Raw genomic sequence first — 25,333 nt, 5'->3', positions numbered from 1 at the left:
GAGATTTACCATCAGATGAAATTGTTACAATACTATTATTATTTCATTAAAGGTTATAATAGTGAAAATATAACAATTTATATTAAGAAGTAATATATCATCAGATTATATATTTAATTTTATGACAGTATAACATTAACATATTATGCCAATTTATACTAACATTTTTAAACAGTGGTATTTTGTGATGTTTATAAAAGAATGTATAATCTCAAGTTGAGTGTAAACAATTTACATATAATCTAACTGTGTCTATTTTAGATTTTGAATTGGATTTTATGCATTATAAAGTTCCAAATTCCATCCAACCTACCTTGATTGGTTAAGATCATTTTGCCGCTACCTAACTTTATTTATACAACCTAAAGATTCTCAGGTCAAAAAATTTAAACTATAAATTTATAATTTTCATGAGATTAATATTTGATAGATGAATGTGGTAATTTTTATGCTACCCTTGAGTGACAGTATAATGGCATAGTATACTACTAGATATCTGAAGTCTACAACATGGCTGTGCTGCTGGATGACCTTGGTAGTTCAGTGTGTTGACAGTTTTATATGTAAAATGGGCATTATAATAGTTCCTGCTCATAGATCTTGACAAGAATTAATGGATTAATACTTATATAATATTATATGTAATATATAATGATAAATAAATGATAATTAAAATATCAAGTGATTGATTTATCTAAATGTCAGTGCCTGGTATATAGGAAGTGCTACTTATTTTTATACCAATTTGTTTTTTATATACACTTGAAAATTAATGAGCATGTTAAAATATATTAGAGGTCATGGATTCTGTCAATTTTATAGATAGATTCAAAATTTCTCCAAATTAAAAGGTTTTGTATTTATTTTCTTTACTCATTCATTCTTATTGGTCATACTTGCAGGCATTGGGAACCAAGTTGCTGTCCTCCTGGGCTTTACATTCTAGTAGACAAGCAAATGGTCTGGGCTGAAGCACAGACAAGGTCAGAGACAAAGACAGAGATTTGGGTATCATCCCTCAAAGGGCGAGGGATTGAAATTATTTCTTGTTTATGTCCCCCACAACATAGCGTTTACTAGTTTGTGAACAGCTGATACTCAGTACATGCTGGTGGGGTGGATAAAATTCAATTCTTCTTTTGAAGGTATTAAACTACTTCTGTGTGGCTTTTCTCTCTTTTTTTTCAACTTTTATTTTAGGTGCAGTGCTTACATGTCTAGGTTTGTTACATGAGTAAATTGTGTGTCGCTGAGTTTTGTGTATGAATGGTCTTGTCACCCGGTTAGTGAGCATATTACCCAGTAGGTAGTTTTTCAACCCACACCCCCTCCCAGGATACAAAATCAATGTACAAAATTCTGTGGCATTTCTTTTTTTTTTTTTTTTTTTTGAGATGGAGTCTCACTCTGACGCCCAGGCTGGAGTGCAGTGGCACGATCTCGGCTCACTGCAAGCTCTGCCTCACAGGTTCACACCATTCTGCTGCCTCAGCCTCCCGAGTAGCTGGGACTACAGGGGCCCGCCACCACGCCCAGCTAATTTTTTGTATTTTTAGTAGAGGCAGGGTTTCACCGTGTTAGCCAAGATGGTCTTGACCTCCTGACCTCGTGATCTGCCTGCCTCGGCCTCCCAAAGTGCTGGGATTACAGGCGTGAGCCGCCGCGCCTGGCCAATTCAGTGGCATTTCTATACACCAACAACTTGTAACCTGAGAGCCAAATCAAGGATGCAACCCCATTTACAATAGTCACACACACACAATAAAATACCTCGGAATACATCTAACTAAAGAGGTGAAAGATCTCTACCAGAAGAACCATAAAACACTGCTGAAAGAAATCATAGATGATACAAATGGAAAAGCATCCCATGCTTATGGATGAGAAGAATCAATATTGTTAAAATATCCATACTGCCCAAAGCAATCTACAGATTCAATGCTGCTCCTGTCAAACTACCAACATCATCATTATCTCTTTATACCTCTAATTAAAGCCTACCCAAACCCTACCTCTTTTCCTTCCTATATTAGTTCCTCTTGTTACATAGCAAAGTACCGCAAACCTTGAAGTTTAAAGCAACAATCATTTATTATCTCCAAATGTTTGCATGTCAGGAGTCCATGCAAAGCTTTGCTGCATTATCTGTTCAGGGTCTTACAAGGCTATAACTAAGGCATCAGCTGGATTTCATTCTTATCTGGATGCTCAACTGTGGAAGAATCCACTTTTGGGCTCTGTCACAATGTTAGCAGAATTCATTCCTTGTGACTGTTTGACAAGGGCCTGGTGTCTTACTGGCTGTTCACTGAGATTGCACTTCACTCCTGAAGGGAGCCTCTAGTTCCTTGCCATTGACCCTCTGCCAACGAACTTCACAACCTGGCTGGTTGCTTCTTCTAGGCCAGCAGGAGAATCTCTCACTCCAGTCAGCTAAGCTGGAGTATCATAAAGTAACATGATCACAAGTGTGACATCTCATCACCTTTGTCATATCCTATTGGCTAGACACAAATCACAGGTTCTACCCACATTCTGCCGACACAAAAATGGGGACTCCATGTGGTGGGAATTTTTGGAGGTCACTCCAGTGTGTAGTCACCACATTCTCATCTGGGTGAAGTTCCTTTTGTGCTTCATGTATACGGCTCTATCTTATTGCATTACTGTGTAACCCTCTACTATTCATAGCCCTTGCTTGTCCATTTCCACCTCTAGATATTTTATAGCAGGGACCTTGCCCTATTCAACCCTCTGTATTCCTTTGCACTTAGCATAAAATTCAGCACTTAGTGGTCTTGGTGAATTTTCATTTTTAACAGCTTTGTTGAAGTATAAGTCATCAGTGAATTTTAAGTAAGTGGATGAAGGTAAACATAGGGCTAACATATGGCAAATTTTAAAGCATTTGCAGATAATTTTTTAAAGGAATAGTCTATATGATTATATAGATCGACTTTTGTTGACTTTTCCGTTCAAGACAATAATTGGTAAAATGAATGAGAAAACGATTTCACGATTCCTTCCAGATTTGTGTAAATAGGACTTTTTCTCATTATACAACTTCATGAAATATTACATTATTTAACCAGATTTCTTTTTCCTTCTAGATGAGCAAGAGATAGTACAAAAACGAACTTTCACAAAATGGATCAACTCTCATCTGGCCAAGGTAAAGGAAACTACCCAGCATTACAGGTTTACTTAGGTTGAGCCAGTAAATCATTAAATGTCCAGTATAACAAAATGCTTCTGTCCCTGTTGTCACTGTTGGGAATCAATGATACTGTAGTCTTATTGGTTGGTCTAGCTGTTGCCTAAGAGTGGAATTTGCTAACACTGCTTCTGGGAAGAAATGAACTTATAGCTAGAGTCAAGAGCAGTTACTTCATGTCAATTCTGTGAATCTTGAGAAACTATTTCATCCAATTATTTTTTCTAATACTAATGTGTGTGTCATATCAAAAGGAGAATTTGTGCTGGATTTTTGTTTGTGTGTGTTTGTTCCTATTTGGAACACAAAGAAGCTGTAAGTGATCTATGCTAAGCAAAAGATTTTAGCTAAAGAGATTATGATAGTATCAGTGCTCTCATCTCTGGTGCTTTGATATAAAAAAGTAACCATGGTAATAGGACATGAAAAGGCTAAAATCATTCTAGTATTATCCACTCTGTCATTCAGTGATATTAGGTGACTATATGTCTATATATTATAATGTCTTTGAACATAAATACTAATATAAAATAAATCTTAATCTTGATACTGTATAATAAAATTAATCCCTTGTACTGCTGATGAAAAAATAAGCAAGCCAAGAGACATCATATTTGTAAAAATAAGTTCAGATGATGGGACAATTGTGTCTGAATTCAGTTAGAGGATTTGCTGATAATTTTTAAAGGAGTAGTCTATATGATTATATAGTGGAAGTTATGTTGACTCTCCCTTCAAGACAATAATTGGTTAAATGAATTAGATGATAAAACAGTTTTATCTTCAAATTTTTTATTCTCACTTTTGCTGAGAGTGGTGCCTGTAGTATGTAAAGCCCAACCCTCCAAGCAGGTTTTGATCAGGGGCTTCCCCAAAGCCATTTTGATAGCGCAGAAGCAAACAAAGCATGACAGTTGATTTTAGTCCCATTCTACAGATTCACTGCTTACTTTGTGTCTGCGCTAGCCTTTGAAGACAGGAAAAAATTAGTAAAACACTTTCCCAGGCCCCGAGAAGCTCGCAATCCAGCCATGAAAGAAGCCTAGAGCGACCTGTCTAGATATAGGATAAACCAGGGTCATCTTTCCTATGCTCTCTTCCCCACAGCACTTGATGAGAAGGAAATTTGGCCCAGTAGTTGCCCCACAATCTGCTCTATAAAAAGGCAGTGGATACATAGGATTGATGACTTTGGGGCTTATTTTTTAAAGCTTCCGTTGGTCCCATCTGGCAGCTATTTGTACTATGGAATTGTCATCGATTGGGGAAAAGGTTTTTTTTTTTTTTTCAAAATGAAAAGAGTTATTATTTTTTCATAGTGTACAGAGGTTACATAATTGAAAATAATATTAATAATGAAACTTTTAGAAAGTGTAAAGAAAGTAAAAGTAATCTTATATCACATAATCCAGATACAGTCATCATTAAGATATTGGACAACACTTTTCTACACACAGTTTCATATAAGTGGTTTTATAGGATATTGTTCTGGAGCCTCTATTTCACCCAACACGTCAATCCATGACAATAAATAGAACTATGTAATTATTGTAATGGCTAAATAAACTTTGTCATGTTAATCTGTGATGAGTTAGCCAGTTGCCTGTGGAGGGTTATTTAGGTGGTTTTCAGTTGTTTCATATTATATAAAATACTACAGTGAAAGTCCTGGTATACGTTGTTTGAACACTTGTATGATATTTTCTTCTTAGGATAAATTTCTAGAAGTAGGTAGTCAACAGCTATGCACAATTATGATTTTAATATATTCTAAGATCTTCTAAGAATCCCCATTTCCTTGCACTATTAAAACACCCTTCAAAATTTTTAACAGTTAGAGGTTGGAACTCAACCCTGGAATAATGGCAGTGATGAGCTTGTCTTCCCTTTCATGTTTGATGTTTCCTTGCATGGTAATCCAGGTATACATAGCTCTGTGCTTTGGAATGTTTTCAGATAAACTGACAACCAAACCGTTTATGAGTTAAATTTACCATTTCCAAATATAGCTTTAATAATAGGTAGTGGCAGGTTTAAGAGCTGGGATGTTTAGTTGAGAAGAAAGGAAGTTGATCCTTTTCTCCTAAAGTTCTTCAATCTTGGGAGCACTGGGAGCTGTTCAGAAGATGCTTAGGCAATCAGGCAGGAGAAAGAAATAAAGGGTATTCAATTAGGAAAAGAGGAAGTCAAATTGTTCCTGTTTGCAGATGACACGATTGTATATCTAGGGGCGCTTTTTAATAGGAATTTTTATTTTTGTGCTTGACTGCTTTGCTCAGTTGCAAATTAATATACTTTTGACTTTTAATTAAATAAAAAATCTTTTACTGATGACATTTTATTCTAATGTAACATTTCTTTATAAATATTATGACAGCAATAAGAGACAGTATGCAAATAAGATTGCAATCTGTTTTTTAAAATATGCTTTTATTATTTTTTCTTTTTTACATTTGTTAATTATTATAAGTAAAAATATGCTTTTCTTAAAACAAAAATCTTATAAGAAAAAACCTAAGGATTTTCTGTGTTTGTGTTTTTATTCTATTTTTACTACACAAATGTTAGATCATTAAAACTTGTGGGTATAATTATCTGTTCTTTTTTGATGTTTATTATCAAATTGAAGTCTTAATGCTTCTCCAATTATGTAAAACATTGCAAATCACAAATTGTTGATATAACATTAACAATTGGTGGGTTGTTGTTATTTCATATACCTAATAATTTCTTTCAGGGATGGGGCTCTATTGTTAGACATTGAACCTATAATTTTCTCACTTTTCAAGAAGAAAGCAGTATCTTTCTATTCTGTTAGCTCTGTTAATGAAAGAAGGTGGAGTATTTTATTAAATTAGCCCAATATTGATTTTTAGTGATGGTTTTTCAAAGTCAGGTTTCTGACTCACATCTAGCTTATCAGCACTTATTGAGAAAACATGTTCCTAAATTCTTATCACGTGCCAATTACAGGGCCTTAGCAACTTTATCTCTTATTTATTTAACCCTCACACAAGAAAATGCATTATTTTTATTATTTTGTAGATTATGAACCAGAAGCTTAGAGTTCTAAGCTTAAATGGAGAAAAATGGATAGACTGAAAAGATGTTTAGGAGTGGACTTGATAGAACTGAGTAATTAATTGGAATCTTGGAGGGGAAGGAATCAAGAATGACTTCTAGATTTCTGGCTTGAGCAAATGATTGAGATTATTCACAGATATAGGGAATACAAGAGGCTTGGGGGGAAAGCTAGGAAATTCAGTTTAGAAGGAGAAATTAATTGGTAAAGGTGAACCCATTCGATTTGGCAGTTTGGAAGTCATTGGCCGCCATTGGGAGTGGCCATGTTATAGTAGAAACTAGACTCTAGTGAGCTGATGAGTAAATGAGAGGTAAGGATGTTAGTACACTTAATATATATTACTATATATATTGTATATATATATAAAATATATATAACTATATATAGTATATATAAATATATATATTACTATATATTTATATATAAATATATATATTACTATATATTTATATATAAATATATATATTACTATATATTTATATATACAAATATATATATTACTATATATTTATATATACAAATATATATATTACTATATATTTATATATACAAATATATATATTACTATATATTTATATATAGTAATATATATATGACTATATATTTATATATATAAATATATATATATATTACTATATATATTGGTGCAGAACATTGGATTTGGTAAAAGCTGTTTTAATAAAGGGTGGTCATGAGCCTGCATCTGTATAGAAGGGAATGATCAAGAGCTTGTAGAGAGGGGGAGGCTGAAAAAGAAGGCAATGAATGGGATTCTGAAAGAACAAGGCGCCCAAGGAGGCAGAATGAGAGAAGAAATCAAGAGCAGAGGTGGAGGGTGTAGGTTTGTTCCAGAGCAGAGATATCTCCCCTTCTCTGAGACTAGCATTGGGAATAGGAAAGTGGGTGTGGCTGTGTCTAACTTTGGGATAGGCAGAGAGATGAAGACAGAGGTGGCATGGACTTGAATTTGAAGGAATTCTCACCTAATGACCACAGATGTCTTAGGCCTAACAGCATAGGCCTTGCATTTTAGGCAAAGAAGTTATGTTACGATGAATATATTTAAAATTCGACAGTTAAAAATAGTTCTTTCACATTTTAAAATTTATCTTAAAAAATTCCTACGTTTTACATAAAATTCATAGACTGTTGTAGTTATTTAGTACTTCAGCCACCCAAAGGGAACAATCTTTAAAAACCCTTTGTAAAAACTTAGATGTTTAAAATTAGGCATGTATAAGCAATCTTAATATTTATATTGATTATTTTCTATTATCAAATGCTTGCAGTTTCATATTTTCTCTCATTTTATCAAATAGAATGGAATATTGTATCTTTATTTAAACACCCTTGATTCAATCTTATGATATTTGACTGTGAGATAAATAGATTGCTTGTCACTAAGCCCTTTGAGGAAAAATAGGTCTCAAATAGCCATGTTTTAGTGTTTCTATAAATGGAGCTTCTTTTCAATATAGAATGAGCAGTCCTTTATCCTTCTGTCAGCCTAAAATTTATGGAGCCATCAACAAAAGGCACTGAACATTTTAAATACTGTGTTTGGGATGAACTCAGGCATGATATGAGCATCTTCTCACTTTTCAGAAAAACTGCAGAAAAAAAATTTATAAAACATTATTTAGGTTCCCTATTAATTGCTGGGATTGCCGTAACAAAGTACCACATACTGGGTGGCTTAAAATGAGAAATTTGTTATCTCAGAGTTCTGGAGACTCGAAGGCCAGGCTCCTTCTAAGTCTCTGGGTAGCTGCATTATTTCAGTCTCTGCCTCTGTGCATGTCTGTGTCCAAATTTCCCCACTGTGTGAGGGCACTAGTCATACTGGATTAGGACCCATGCTAATGACCTCATTTTAACTTGATTACCTCTCTAAAGACTCTATTTCCAAATAAGGCTGCATTCTGCAGCATTTTGGGGGGTTAAGATTTCAGCATATCTCTGGTGAGTAGGCACAATTCAACCTATAACAGATTCCATTGAGAGCACATTTTGTTTTAATACCAAGTTAGATGCATACAGTCTTTTAAAAGGAACATTTTGGATTTTCCACGTTTTTTCTAAAAACAAATCCATGCTAATCATGAATTTAAATGACATCTTTATAGTCATAAAATATCACTTTAGTGGTGGCTTTCATCTTCTTTAGTTGTCTTTCCACCAGCAGTGCTGAAAGATAACATGGAAACATGGTCCGAATAGAATTTTACTCCCATCTGTTTCCTTGTACACATTTTGGTGAGACTATTAATGAGCTCAGACAGGAAGATAAAGAGGCAAAGAGGAAAAGGTAAATGCAATAATTCACCCCCCCAAATAATTTTTTAGTTGTTTTTCTCAAGCTACAATAAGTAGGTGAGATGATGGATATCTTAATTAGCTTTATTTGTCAATTATATCTTAATAAAGCCAGGGAAAAAATAAACCCACTTTAATTTGTCAACCCTAAACATTCTAATGAATTAGTTATTTCCAAATATGTAATTAAAACATTATAAAGGAAAATTCCCATTTCAAAATAAATAGCATTTGTTAATTTATTTATAGAATATATTAGTTTATGGATAAAAAAGATCTAGATCTCACAAAGTTTATGCAGATTAATAAACATTTTGCTAATATTAATATTTGTCAAAGTTCCTTCTTTAGAAATATATTTATTTATTTATTCATTCATTCATTCATTCATTCATTCATTTATTTTTTTGAGACAGAGTCTTGCTCTGTTGCCCAGGCTGGAGTGCAGTGGCGTGGCTTGGATCACTGCAACCTCCTCCTCCCGAGTTCAAGTGATTTTCCTGCCTCAGCCTCCTGAGTAGCTGGGATTACAGGTGCCCACCGCCATGCCCAGCTAGTTTTTGTATTTTAAGTAGAGACGAGGTTTTACCATGTTGGCCAGGCTGGTCCCGAACTCCTGACCTCAAATAATTCACCAACCTCAGCCCCCCAAAATGCTGGGATTACAGCTGTAAGCCACCATGCCCAACCAGATATATTTTATTTATTATACATTTATTCAATAAATATTTTAAAATGCTGTTTAATAAGCTAGAGAATATTCTACGTGCTGAAAATGTAGCAGTGACCAAAACAGAAAAAAAAAAACCATCTCATTATGAAGCTTATATCCTAATGGGGGAGACAGACAGTAAAGAAGATCAAGAAGCTCTTCTGCTGAACATAGACTGAAGAGAAGCCAGGGCAGAAGGAGGGAGATAAGTTAGAGGTTATTGAAGCCATCTGACCAAGGTACTGGTGACTTGGACCAAGATAGTAGCAGTGGAGGTGATGAGAGGTGGTTGGATACTGGAAGACTTTTGAAAATGAAGCCAACAAGATTTGTTGATGAATCAGATATTGAGTGTGAGCAAAAGAGAGGAGTCAAGGGTAACCCCAACTTGTACCAAATAAATAACTTGGTACAATAATGCTTTTATACTATATAGTTAAACAAACTTTATTACATCTGAAAATTGTTAAGAGCCGAGTTTTCCAAGCAGATTTAAAGCTGAGCTGGAGGGCAATTATTGCCTTTGGAATATTTATTCGGAATTGAATTAAATAATTGAGGAAGTGGAAAGGATTATGCTATCTGTCACAGGAAACAAAAAAGAATGGGAACGACCTTCCCACCTTTGCCAAGCAGAAGTGGAAAATGATCACAACAGTGCTGTTATAAAGGCAGTGAAAGAGAAGCAGATTACACATACAATTTTTAAATTACTACACCTTGTTTCTGAAGATATTGGAAACATTCAATTAGATTTGCTGAATAAAATGACAAAACCTGTTGGACATTAATTTTATTTGACTACTGTCAGTGGTTATAATCATGATTTACTTGATCTGGTCCAAGGATACTTTGGCATTTTCATACATATACTGTGGAGGGTTCTTTGCCAACCTTTGGGGAGGTCACTTGCTCCATATCTGCTGGTTAACCTCTCTTCCTTCCCACTTCTCTATATTACTGTTGTTTAACTTTCTGCTCCCACCCAGAAGATAATCATCAGAGCATGCAAAAACTCCAGACTGGTCCTGGGATGGGAATTTTTCTACATATACAATCTCTTAGCTTGTGAAATAATTCCTACCTGAAACTTATATAAACCAGAAGTAGTGGTTTATCTGGTTCTAGAAGTTATGGGTCGTTCTGTGCACAGAGGTTTCAAGGGTGCACAGAATGCACATGGAGAGTCAACCCTTGCCTTGAGACCTCCCTACATGCTCTGCAGAAGAAAATGTTGTGACTCTCTCAGGTCATGACTCTTCATCCTGTTCAGCAACCCTGACTGTGCTCAATAGTGTGTGTGCCTCAACTGAAGTAAATACTTAACTGTGGCATGCGCTATTCTTCTAAGCATTTTCTGGTTCAGTTTTATTGGTATCACTAGGTACCTAGCAATCACAAATATTAAGCCATAGGATATGTGTTTAGTATTTTAAAGTAAAATATTGTAGCTTTTTTTGATGATAAAATGTTTTGAGAGCTCTTTTCTCAAAAGGAAAAACCATTTACTAGAAGACTATAAGTGATTATGGATGATGGCAAATGAGGACCTAGATGGTCCTGGTGTGAGACAGGTGATTTTATCATTTTCTTTGTTAAATACTAAATTATTATTACTGAAAATCTACTTTATAGCTGCATGATATTGGTCAATAGGGATTCTAAGATTGTAGAAGATTTGTAGAAATTTGTACCTCATACAGTGATGATATGCTAGTAATGTTTCAAAGTAGGTTTCTATTCTTCCACAAAGCAGCCACTATGTAAAACAATATGTCAGTTTTTCAAAAAATAAGATAAAAATAGAATTAACATGTAGTTCAGCAATTCCACTTCTGGGTATATATCTACAAAAATTGAAAGCAGGGTCTTCAGGAGATATTAATACACTCACGCTCATAGTAGCATTAATCACAATAGCCAGAAAATGGAAACAATGCAGATGCCCATTGATGGATGAATGGATGCAAAATATGTGGTATATCCATACAATGGAATACGATTCAGCCTTTAAAAAGGATGGAATTCTGGCACCTGCTACAACATGGATGAACCTTGAGGATGTTATAATAAGTGAAATAAGCCAGTCACAAAATGACAGATACTGTGTGATTCTACTTATAAGAGGTATCCAGAGTAGTCAAAATCATTCAAAAGAAAATAGAATGGTAGAATGGTAGGGGCTGAAGGGCAGAGGGAATGGCTAGTTGTTGTTTAATGGGTACAGAGTTTCAATTTCACAAAATGAAAATGGTGGAGATCAGTTGCACAATAATGTGGAAATATTTAACACTACTGAACTGTATGCTTAAGAAGATTAACATGGCACATTTTATATTATGTGTATTTTAGCACATTTAAAAATTAAAAAGTTAAACTACATTCAAAAGGGACATGTCTCAGTCCCCAGTAGATGCCTGAAGCCACAGACGGTACTGAACCTGATCACTGTCCACTAGAACACATTTCTGTTCATGTCCTCTACCCACCAATGTAACACCTTTTCCATCTTAACTCAGCACTTATCATTTACTCTGGCCGTAACTTTTGTTGAGGTGTGACAGCCAATTTTCCTTTTTCACAGTTTCACAAATAAAAGATTTATTCTTACCATGGATCTTAGCAATCTCAAATTTTTTTTTTCATTTTCTTATTGAGAACTTTCATCTTTTCACTTAAAGGAAACACTTTACAGCATCTTGTCGGCATATCCAAATTGACAGCATCACTACACTTGCTCTTTGTGGTCATTATTAAGTAAAATAAGGATGACTTGAACACAGGCACTGTGATACCGAGGCAGTTGATCTGATAACCTAGACAACTATGAAGTGACAAGCAGGTGGGTCAGGTTGAGTAGACAGCATGAATACCCTGGGCAAAGGGATGATTCATGTCCCAGGCAGGGACAGCTTAAGATTTCATCACACGGCGGGACGTGGTGGCTCACGCCTGTAATCCCAGCACTTTGGGAGGCTGAGGCAGGCAGATCATGAGGTCAGGAGATCGAGACCATCCTGGCTAACACGGTGAAACCCCGTGTCTACTAAAAATACAAAAAAAATTAGCTGGGTGTGGTGGTGGGTGCCTGTAGTCCCAGCTACTTGGGAGGCTGAGGCAGGACAGTGGCGTGAACCCGGGAGGCAGAGGTTGCAGTGAGCCGAGATTGCACCACTGCACTACAGACTGGGCCACAGAGCGAGACTCCGTCTCAAAAAAAAAAAAAAAAATTTCATCACACTATGCAGAACAGTGTGCAATTTAAAACTTATGAATTGTTTCTTTCTGGAATTTTTTGTTTAACATTTTCAGACTACAGTTGACCCTAGGTAATTGAAACTGCACATAAAGGGGGACTGTTTTAGTAAAATAAAAACCATACAATTAGGTTCTTCTGAAGATATGCACTTCTGTTTTACAGAACAAATTTACTTTTGGTCACTTATATGAGTGAGAGTGGGGAGACACTGATATTTAAATTGTTACACTCAGAATAGTGTTTACACACTAAGAAATTAGACACATGTCAGTTGTGCCTCATTTTGTTGCAAGTAAATAAAATTAATTTTAGATGATTTAACCAAGAAGAAAGAGCTATTGAAAGGCTACTAGTTGTCTCAAAGTATGAGAAGGAAAAGCCAACTGGGCAAGACAGACTTAACTCAGCAGGCCTGCGGTGCTCAGATGCTGTGTTCCAAAGATGGGCCTGCCTTTAAGAATAGACCTTGGCTGGCTTCTGGGAGATAATCTGAGCCCTTGGAATATTCTGCCCCAGAAGTGTGGTTTTCTATGCCTGAGACCTTGAGCCACACTATATTTATAGTGAACATCAGTTTTTGTTTGTCCTGGGGCCTTGGCCATGCTGTACCACCTTGATAGATCTTTTTATGTTAATAATGTGATTTGGGTTAACTATTTTGCTGGGTTTGAGGGTGTGGGAGAGAGCTGGAGCTGAGTAGCTGAGGTCAGTCACATGGATATTGCTTGTCTATGTCATAGACCCCCCAGTAAAACCCTGGACACTAAGACTTGGGGGAACTTCCCTGGTTGGGAACACTTCACGTGGGTTGTCACATGTCATTGCTAGGAAATATAAGTACATCCTCATGTGACTCCACTGGGAAGGGAGAGGTCATTCACCTCTGAAAGCCTGTGCATAGTTTCTCCTGGACTTCACTACATGTATCTTTTCGCTTTGCTGATTATAATCTGTATCTTTTTGCTGTCATAAGCTGTAACCAGGAGTTCAGCAGCACTTCTGAGTTCTGAGTCCTAGTGAATCATCAAGCCTGAAAGTGTTCTTGGGAGCCCCCAACACACTGACTAACCCAGTTGCGAGAAAGACAGTCAGAATGGCTCTTGGGACCTCAGCAGCATGACCTGATGACACTAGTCCCTAGGTCACTGCCATGGGACAATGTAATCCCAGACATCTTCTGGACCCAAGCAGAGAATATGATGGGCCCAGCTCAGGCCACTCACATACAGTATAAAATGAAAATTTAAGAAGTTCTCACATTTAAGTATTATATATGAAATAAAAAATGTTCATGCATAAAGTAATTATGACAAAATAGTCCTTCTATAGACTACATACAATATATAAATTCCAATATTTAGTAGGTATTTCTATGACTTAGATATTACTCAAATTTAGTGAGTGTTTAATAAGGATAAAAGGAGAAAGCTAATAAAATAGGAAGAGAAGAAAAAATGAATAAAATATTGTTAAACATCTAAGTGTGCTGAGTGCTGTTCTGTGGACTCCTACCTGCTATCTTGTTTAATATTCACAGCCACTACCTATGGGAACACCACCCTCTCTTTAAAAGCAAGGAATCTGAATCTCAGAGACACTAAGTGACTCGGATTAGAGCCCAGGATTTTATACTTTGAGTCACCTTGTTAGACAGGAAGCTTAGTATAAAAATGATGGTATTAACATTAATTTTTCCTGAATAATACACAAACCCATAAATGTAATTCATGTTTATTATCAATAGAAAAAGTACTGACTGATCAGCTGAAGTGCCTGCTACTCTACTAGAAACACTAACTTTATTAACTTCTAAAAGTGAATTTAAGAAAGACTAAAAACGTAATAATAGAAGCATCATATGTACTAACATATCTAACATATACTGGCATGGACACAAGCCAGCTCAAGTCACATCTTTATTTTCCATTAAGTCAAGAGCCAATAAATTATCTGCATCTCTAACTCTCCCTTTTGACCTTCAGTACCATGACCCAAGTCTTACCAAAGTCACCATATTGCTGGTATAAATATTTGTACATGTGACAGGAGAAATATTTTAGCTGAAAGATTTTCTATTAAAATATTGTTCCAAAAATTAAATGTGAGGTAGTCATCATAGTAAAGGTCCCCCTAACTGATTGTTTGGTATATATAAACAATACCTTATACAAACTGGATGGCAAAACTTGTCCAGTAATTACTAATTTTTTTATTCTGGTGTAATAAAGTCTCTTTATTGGTTTCACACAATATTTACATTCATTCATTCATTCAGTCAGTCAGTCAGCCAGCAAGCCAGCAATAGATACGAAGTGCCTGCCACATGTTTGACAAAGTTTAGGAGAGGTCGCTTACCTGGATTGAAGAGTCATGTATAAGCAGAAAAAAAATTGTAAAGAACAAAGGACTCAGGATTGAGTGGTGAATGGCCACGGTTAGGAAGAAGAGAGGAGAAAGAAAGAGAAAGGGCTGTGAACTAGGCAGTCTGGTCACCGAGTTTTGGGTAGGAACAGATCAGGGAGAGAATGGTATTGGCAATGTCCCAGCAGAGGGGCCAGTAGGCTGCTGAGCTGTTCAGCTGTCGCTGCTGATCGGAAGGCCAATTCCAGGAGCCTTGTGGAGGGAACAGCTGGAGGGAAAAGGAAAGCACCTGCAGCATGAGTAGCAACAGAGGAGGGAAAGAAGAGAGGCAGAAGTGAGGCGAGAGGACATGTTCCTCAACGTGGCAGACACCTGCGTATTTTTAAAATCGAAACAGATGAAGATGTGCATTGTATCATTTTTGGGTGTAAAATTTCTGGAAATCTTTATTATTTCATGAGAATTCCCTGCTTTCCTTACTTTTTGCATATTTATAACAATGCATGAAAAATTTTATTTGCATTTGCTCACTCAATGTGTCAAACATTTATGAACTTGTTCCTCATTGTTTTGCTTGATTTAAATAATTTGGGTAAAGTGGTTACTTTGAATGATAAATAGACTGCGTTTTTAATGACCGTATATGGCTAATACAATAATTTTGATTCTTATTGCACCAAATAGTTTTCTTTGTAATGGCTTCTTTTATTCTGATGAATTTTATTTATATGCTTAGAATATGAAGTCACTATTACATTTTTGCTATGTAAGTAAGAAGCAGCGTGAATGGTGGAATTTGAAAGAGAATGATCAAAAATGAAAACTCTGTTATTTTTGAACATGTATTTCACAGCATGAGAACAAAATGTATTCAGCTGTTCATTTTATAATGACAGAAAAATACATTTTAACTTAGAATTGTACTATTCAGACATTATAATTCATGCAGTTGTAAGAGAAATATAAATGCTCTACGTCAGTTGGTAGAGAAAAAAAGTTACATTTCAACCAAACATTTGCAGTTAAATCTCTTACATAGAACACATTATTTTTTAAAGAAAGAAAGAACATTGAAAGTCAGGAATTGAGCATTAGGCCTTTAACAAGATTCAGTAAGAATCAGAAAACTATAAAGTTTGAGTTCAGATGCTAAATGGAAAACAAATTCTGATTCTGTGATAAATCAGTGAACACCTCCCCTCTATTGACCATCAACATTGGCATAATGGCTTCTTTACTTTATCCTGAGCCAAGATAGACCCTAATTCAATGTTTGATGAATTCCCGTATATTGAGTATTTTAATAACCTTCATAAAAAAATAAAAGATGCTCCATGAATTAAATGTGGTCTTTGGCTTATTTTTCCAGCAGCGATGATAGATTTGCACTGATCAGTCTGTACTTTTGTGCTTATGATCTTTTGGGTTCAATGCCACACTGAAAGAAGGTTCGCTAGATTCACCAGGCTGTAGAACACAACATAACAGCTAACTAACCCACAGGAAGATTGAACCTGCAACCTTAGCTGTGCCGACAGTGCTCCTGTAGCAGGTCACTGAGCTAATGAGGTTGCTGTGGTGAGAATGTCCTATAGAAGGGCTGCACCTTGTTAAGCCCCAGTAATGTGTCTTGCACAAAGTTAAGCTGAGGTTGGTCCATGCAGCTCTTGCTCTGCTTTTACATCCTGCTATAATCTCTCTCTTATCTTTTAGGTTGATAGTACCCTCTTTTCCTTCCCTTATCCCACACCATCCTGCCCTTGTCAAAAATCACTTTCTAGAAAGAAGCTGGTACATACATTAAGGCTCAAGCATGAAATCTTCTGAGGTTTTTGAATATCGAGTTTTATCTCCACTGGATTGTTTTTCTTCTCACAGTTATCGAAAGGCAATTGGCAACTCAATCCAAAATAAAGAATTAAAGCATATAGAAGCCTCTCCTACAAATTTCACCACCATAAGTAACAAAGGTGAGAGAGAGAAAGAGAGAAACAGAGAGGGAAGAGATATTTTCTGCACTTACTCCTCTTTGCTTTTACAGCGGAAACCTCCAATGGTGGTGGACGATCTTTTTGAAGACATGAAAGATGGTGTTAAACTGCTTGCCCTTCTGGAGGTCCTGTCTGGGCAGAAACTGGTAAGAATTTTTTTGTGTGATCATACTTATCAAATTGTTTCCATTTGGAATTTGGGGACTGTGGAGTTGAGAGTGCTAGGATGTGCTGCCCAGGTAAAAGAAAGTTATTTGTTGTGGTTGGTAGTATACTGGAAACACTGCTGGCACTTCTACTTCTAGGTGCAAGGAATATATTTCCCTTCTTGTTCCTGCAAACCCCTAGTGCATTTAAAACGTTATGTTTATAATAACAACCTTACAATTAAGAGTAAAGAACTTCATCAGTAACTTAACATGATTAACCATTGTATCTATATGGTGTACAAGAAGATTAGTTGCAAATTACCATCTCCCTCACTTTAAGTGTTTGTCTTCCATTTAGAAAGAAATGTTGGTCCATATCTGTGTATTTATATAGTTGTTTATTGAAAATTAAGCAGGAAACCAGTGTGGCATTTTTCATATTCTTGTTGACATCACCCATCATCCATCATTTGTAGCAAGAACAGCCTGTTCAGAGTTGTTTTTATGTGCTGTGGAACCAGCAGAGTGAAAAACAACATTAACAGTGAGCTAGAAAGTACATTTTCTACATTGTCAAATAATAAATTATCTCTTCTTGCTTATCTCTTTTTCATTTCAGAGTAGTAGAGCATTAAGTAGTTTGTAAACATAAATTATTTATAAATAATGTTTACCATAATTTAGAAAAGGGAATTCAGGAAATAATTTTCAAGATGTTGGATAACACACTAGACACAGAGTCCAAAATTGAAAGTCCATTTTTTCTTTATCACTTGTATCTTGACAATAATGACACAATCATTATTACTTGGATAACTGAGTTTTTAAAAGAGGATTTTTACCTCTTCAAAATTAATTTCCATTCATTTTGTACAGGGAGCCCTCAAATAGCTTTTGTAAGAGTTGTTTGTTGAAAAACATAAACTAGTAATAATTTTGCATCGGTCGTTTAAGTAATTGGATTCCCAGGTAGCAGATGCTTCTGGCACCCCATGTCTCATCTCAGCTACATCAGTGGTAGACATTCCCATATACTCTGACAGCTTCTTTCTTCAAGCACTCGTAGTATCTGTCTGGCTTTCTGCCTCAGGGCTTTTCTTAAAGGCACAAGTTGCACAGAGCAGCTTTGAAGTGTTGGGGAGTTAGTAGTACCAAGGGACCCTCAACCAATGGATATGGGAGTCTATGAATAAATGCTCCACCCTAAAATTATTAGGGTAATTCTGAGACAGGTGATTCTGAGGCATATTTTACACATATCTTATAGAGTTCCCATAGAGTCACCAGTGGGACTGAGTTCCAGTTGCCAATAGCAGTAACCCTCAATAGCACATCCTTTGTTAGCTTTTCCTCCTTCCCCATCTCACTCTCCACACATCCTCATTCTTGCCACCTGGGGTCACCTCCCTAGTAAGCTACATGCACCCAAGTGCTTGTCTCAAGCTCTGCTTTGGAAGGAATCAAGCTAGACATATATGAACAGGCAATTTGGAATGTATATAGGCATATGCATTAGCTAAAGATACTAGATAAGCATTAGGTTGTGGGAGTCATTAGATTGAAATACATACTCCCTTGATTACCTGATATAACTGGCCATTTAGATATATCCTCTTGAATTAAGCTATTTTCTTGAAGGTTAAAGGAATCTTTATGTGAATATTCATGTGGGTATTCAAGAAGTTAATGTGTCATTCTAAGTGTCATTATAATTCTGCTGTTATACTTGACAGTACAATACAGTGTACAGAAATCTTGATGGGCATTTAACTGCCAGGCTAAATTATTCTAGAAAAAAGCATATATTTTTGACATGACAATCCTACTACTGTTTTAAGTGCCCTACTCATTCAGATATAGTTAGAATTATGGGATCTTAAAGCTAGCAGGGATTTCAGAAAAAAAATCTTAGCTTTCTCATTCAACAGATAGGGAAACTGGTGCATAGAACGACAGTTTCTGATTTAACCTTTATTGTTTATTTATATTGAATTCTTCAAGAGTCTGAATTAGGTAAAACAAAATCATTCTGAAATCATAAATATGCTGTGACAAAGGTTATTTAAATTTTGTACATGTTTGTATTATTGTTCAGGACCACACTAAGATGAAGAGCATCATTGAAAGGTATGAGCATCCTAGGCATTATTTTAGAGCTTTTCAAAGGGACAATATGGGCAAGAGTGTTTCCCTTAGGAGTGTTAATATTGGTCAGGAATGTAATTATGTGATAGAACCTTACTGAGAACGCTATACTTAATGTCACAGTTCACATAGGTCAGGATTCTGGATCTGATTATGATCATCTGATAAACGTGGCCAAATGGTTTAGCATCCTTTCTATTGCCAGCATCTTAGGGTAAGAGTGGAATTTCAATATCTTAGTACCCTTTAATAGCCTATTGTGACTCCCTTGTCTATGATTTTATTTAAGGTATTAGGGAGTTATAAAAAATTAAAATTCTTATTCTTGGATTTTTCTACATCCCTTGAATATTATTTGTGAAACATGTATTCTTTGAATGGATCAGTAATTATGTAGCTGCAATTGCACATAAACATAGGAAAACTAAATTTAACGTTGCACTTAAGAGTTTTTTTAAGAATGTGAGGAATTACTACTGAAACATTAGAAACAATAGAAACAATATGAGTAGAGATTAAGGGCTGCAGAAGAACTTCTTTCTTATCTATGTTAGTAACCTTCTGAAGAGTATTTATGCAAAAGACTCTTGAACACTTTGCCTTTCAAGAGAAGGGTAATAATCCATTTAGAAATGAATGATGGATGCTCAGTAAATCTTGAGTGTCAAACTTCCCTGCATGTTCACCAGGTGACCCTGTTAGTCACTGATCATTTATTTAGAGTAAAACTCAATTCTCCAGTGGTATTTGTCATTGTTTAATAATCATTCAACTAACATTTCTGGAGTCCCTATTATGGATAAGGCACTATCTTATGCCCTCTAAGAAAAACACAGATGAATGAGATATAGTCAGTGCCCTCAAAGAGATTATAGCCTGATAGGGATAATAATTATATTATAATAGGTTAAGTTGTGTGAAAATAGATGCAAATATACGGTGGAACAATACAATAAATGTTTGTATCTTTCTCACTTAGCCAGGACACATCTGAAGAAGAAAAACAGGGAGAAAGTATTTGCCCTACTAGATATCAGATCTTACTATGAAGCTATATCACTTTGGACAGTGTGGTCTTGGTACAGAGATGAGCATATTGACAAATACCATAGAGTCCAGAAACAAGCCAAGGAATGAATAGAACTTTAGTATATGTCAAAGGTGGATGTCAGATATGGGTGTGCAGAGTGGGAAACTGTTCAATAAGTGGAACAGCTCAAAAGAAACCTTACAACCAGAAGGGATTGGGGTCCTATCTTTAGCCTCCTGAAACAGAATAATTGTCAACCCAGAATTTTATATCCAGCAAAACTAAATTTCATAAATGAAGGAGAAATTGTCTTTTCAGACAAAGAAATGCTGAGATAATTTGTCACTACCAGACCAGCCTTACAAGAAATGCTAAAAGGAGTTCTAAACCTTGAAACAGAAGGTGGATATGCACATCTTGAAAGCGTAAAACTCACAAGGTCTATAAAACAATAACATAACTAATAAAGTATCTAGGTTACAATCAACATGATGACTGGACCACAACCTCTCGTCTCAATATTAACATTGAACATATATGGCCTAAATGCTCCACTTAAAAAATACAGATTGGCAGAATGGATAACAAAATGACAAACCAAAATATTTGCTTTCTTCAAGAGACTCACCTAACATATAAAGAATTTTATAAACTCCAGATAAATGAGTGGCAAAAATATTCAATGCAAAAGTGAACAGGAGTAGCTATTCTTACATCAGATAAAACAGATTTTAAAGAAACAATGTAAAAAATGACAGAGAAGGTCATTAGGTAATGATAAAAGGACAAATTCAACAAGAAGATATTATAATTCTAAATATATATGTGTATAACTCTGAAGCTTCCAGATTCATAAAACAGTTACTATTAGACCTAAGAAATTAGATGGACAGTCACAAAATAATTGTGGGGGACTTCAACACTTCACTGACAGCACTAGACAGATCCTTGAGGTAGAAAGTCAAAAAAGAAACAGAGGATTTAAACTACACTCAGAACAAATGGACCTAACAGGTATTTATAGAACACTTGACAAAAGAACTGCAGAATATACATTCTTCTCATTAACACACGGAATATTCTCCAGGATAGACCATATGATAAGTCACAAAGCAAGTCTCAATAAATTTTAAAAAGTCAAAATTACATCCAGTATCATCTCAGCCCACAATGAAATAAAACAAGAAATCAACTTCAAAAGGAACCCCAAAACTATACAAACACAGGAAAATTAAACAGTATGCTCCTGAATGATTTTTGGATTAACAATGAATCCAAGATGGAAATTTAAAAATTATTTGAAATGAATGGTAATAGTGACACAAGTTATCAAAACCTCTAGGATACAGCAAAAGCAGTACTAAGAGGAAAGTTTATAGTGCTAAATTCCTACATCAAAAAGTCTGAAAAATCACAAAGTGACAACCTAACATCATACCTCAAGGAACTAGAGAAGCCAAAACAAATCAAATCCAAAGCTAGTAGGAGAAAAGAAATAACAAAGATCAGTGCTGAACTAAATGAAATGGAAACAAACTAACAGAAAGTACAAAAGACCAATGAAACAAAAACTGTGGTCTTTAAAAAGATAATAGACCATTTGCTAGATTGACCAAGAAGAGAGAAGAGTCAAATGAACTCAATTAGAATTGATAATGGAGACATTACAACCAACACCACAGAAATACAAAAGATAACTCAAGACTACTATGAACACCTCCATGCATACAAACTAGAAAATCTATAGGAAATGGATAAATTTCTGGAAACACACAACTCTCCTAGGTTAAATCAGGAAGAAATAGAAACCCTGAAGAGGCTAAAAACAACCAGCAAAAATTGAAACAGTAATAGAAAAATTGCCAACACAAACAACAACAACAAAGCCCAGGGCCAGATGGGTTCACAGCTGAATTCTACCACACATTCAAAGAAGAATTGGTTTTAAACCTACTGAAATTATTCCAAAAGATTAAGAAAGAGGGAATGCTCCCTAACTCATTCTGAGAAGCCAGTGGCAACCTGATACAAAAACTAGGAAATGATGTAACGAAAAATATCCCTGATGAACATAGATGCAAAGATCCTCAACAAAATACCAGCAAACTGAATCTAACATCATATCAAAAATAGTATACCATAATCAAGTGGGTTTCATCCCAGGGATGCAGGGATGGTTTAACATATGCAAGTCAATAAATGTGATACATCATACAAACAGAATTAAAAACAAAATCTATATGGGCGTCTCAATAAATGTAGAAAAAGCATTTGATAAAATCTAGCATCTTTTAATGATAAAAAGCCCAACAAACTAGTCATAGAAGGGACATACCTCAAAATAATAAAAGCCATATATGACAAATCCACAGCTAACATCATACTGAATGGGGAAAAGTTGAAAGCATTCCCCTTGAGAACTGGAACAAGACAAGGATGCTGCTCACTTTTGCCACTTCTTTTAAACATATTACTGGAAGTCCTAGCCAGAACAATCAGGTGAGGAAATGAAATAAGGGGCATCCAAATTGGAAAAGAGTAAGTCAAACTATCATTGTTTGCTGATGATGTGATTGGATACCTAGAAAACCCTAAAGACTCCTCTAAAATTCTTAGATTTGATAAACAAATTCAATAAAGTCTCAGGTTACAAAATCAATGTGCACAAGTCAGTAGCACTGCTATATAGCAACAGCCACCAAGCCGAGAATAATATCAGTAATTCAATTCCTTTTACAATAGCTGCAAAAAATATCTAGGATCATATTTAATCAAGGAGATGAAAGATCTCTGCAAGGAGAACTACAAAACACTGCTGAAAGAAATAATAGATGACACAAACAAATGGAAACACATCCCATACTCATTGATTGGAAGAATCAATGTTGTGAAAATGACCATACTGCCCAAAGAAATCTACAGATTCAATGCAATTCCTATCAAAATACCAACATCATTTTTCACAGAATTAGAAAAAACAATTCTAAAATTCACGTGGAACCAAAAAAGACCCCAAATAGGTAAAGCAAGCCTAAGCAGAAAGAACAATTTGAAGCATCACATTATCTGACTTTGAATTATACTACAAGGCTATAGTTACCAACACAGCATGATACTGGTATAAAAGTAGATACATAGACCAATGGAACAGAATAGAGAACTCAGAAATAAAGCCAAATACTTACAATCAAATGATCTTTGACAAAGCATTCAAAAATGTAGATTGAAGAAATGACATCCTATTTAATAAATGGTGCTGGGAAAACTGGATAGTCACATGTAAAAGAATGAAACTGGACCCCTATCTCTCGCCTTATACAAAAATCAACTCAGGATGGCTCAAATACTTAAATCTAAGACCTGAAACCCCATACAAATTCTAGAAAAAAAAAACTAGAAAAAAATCTCTAGACATTGGCCTAGGCAAATAATTTTTTACTAAGACCCTAAGAGCAAATGCAACAAAAATAGAAATAGATAAATGGACCTAATTAAACTAAAAAGTTTCTGCAAGCAAAAGAAATTATCATCAGAGTAAACAGACAACCCACAGAATGGGAGAAAATATTTGCAAACTACGCATCTGACAAAGGACTAATGTTCAGAATCTACAAGGAACTCAAACAAATCAGCAAGAAAAAAGACAATACCATCAAAACGTGGGCAAATGACATGAATAGATATTTCTCAAAACAAGATACAAATAAGTAATACACATGAAAAAATGTACAACATAACTAGTCATCAGGGAAATGCAAATTAAAACCACAATGAGATATCACCTTACCCCTGCAAGAATCGCCATTATTAAAAAGTCAAAAAACAATAGATGTTGGCATGGAAGTGTTGTAAAGGGAACGCTTATACACTGCTGGTGGGAATGTAAATTAATACAACCTCTATGGAAAAATGGTATGATTTCTTAAAGAACTAAAAGTAGATCTACCATTTGATACAGCAATCCCACTACTGGGTGTCTACCCAAAGGAAAAGAAGTCATTATTTCAAAGACACCTGCACACAGATATTTATAGCAGCACAATTCACAATTGTAAAGATATGGACCCCAACCTAAGTGGCCACTGACCAATGAGTGGATAAAGAAAACGTGATATACATACAACCATGGAATACTACTCAGTCATAAAAAAAGAATGAAATAATATCTTTTGCAGCAATTTGGATGGCGCTGGAGGCCATTATTCTAAGCGAAGTAATTCAGGATTGAAAACTAAATACTATATATTCTCACTTTTAAGTGAGAGCTAAGCTATGGGTACACGAAGGCATATAGAATGGTATAATGGACTTTGGAGACTCAGAAGGATGATGGTAAGAGAGGGGTGAGGGATCAAAAACTAAATGTTGGGTGACAGGTGCACTACAATCTGAGACTTCACCACTATATTATTCCTTCATGTAACCAAAAACCAATTGTACCCTAAAAGTTACTGAAGTTAAAAAAAAATGGAACAGGAAATTAAGTTCATTCTAGCAGAAAAAGGTAAAATTGAATTCTTATCTCATGGCCTATACAAAAATTAAATCTACATGAATTAAGGACCTACTGACAGTAACACTTTAAACTCTTAGTAGAAAACATGGGTGAATATGTTTTAGACACAGGGATAGGAAAACAATTATTCAATAAGACACAAAAATATTGACAGTAAAAGATTGCTATATTTAATATACTAAAATTAAGACTATCTTAAAAATTAAAAACCTTTAAAACAACTGGCAGAAGTTACAAACTTGTTGAAGATATTCACAATTCATGTTGTAAAAGGATTAAATCAGGAATATATAAAATACATCTTCAAAACAATATGGGTGCAAACAACCCAAAGGAAAACCTGGGCAACAGATGTGAAAAGGCATTTTACAGAAGAAACACACATCATCAATGAACAGAGGAGAAGAAGTCCACATTGCTGCTGATCAGGGAAATGTAAATGGAGACTGCAATGAAAAAGAGTACATATACATTTTACATATATTCTATTGAAAAAAGTATGTTTAAGGTATCTGTCAAAATCAAGTGCTGGAGAGGATACAGATTAGCAGGATT

General features: G+C 35.3%; 1 protein-coding gene across 19 annotated transcripts in view; it reads left to right on the top strand.

Annotated features, from left to right (window-relative positions):
* The window catches only part of SYNE1 (spectrin repeat containing nuclear envelope protein 1), a 519,329-nt gene that overhangs the window by 94,503 nt on the left and 399,493 nt on the right, over positions 1–25,333 (top strand). For all 19 annotated transcript variants that reach the window (XM_055114235.2, XM_055114240.2, XM_034963099.3 and 16 more), the window contains 2 exons: positions 3,111–3,172; positions 16,989–17,084. In XM_055114235.2, coding sequence (XP_054970210.2) covers positions 3,111–3,172; positions 16,989–17,084 — 158 coding nt within the window. The remainder of the gene's footprint in view (positions 1–3,110; positions 3,173–16,988; positions 17,085–25,333) is intronic.

Source organism: Pan paniscus, chromosome 5 (genome assembly GCF_029289425.2).
Source record: "Pan paniscus chromosome 5, NHGRI_mPanPan1-v2.0_pri, whole genome shotgun sequence".
NCBI lineage: Eukaryota > Metazoa > Chordata > Mammalia > Primates > Hominidae > Pan > Pan paniscus.
Note: the sequence above shows the minus strand (reverse complement) of the source record. Positions and strands in the feature narration are given on the sequence as shown.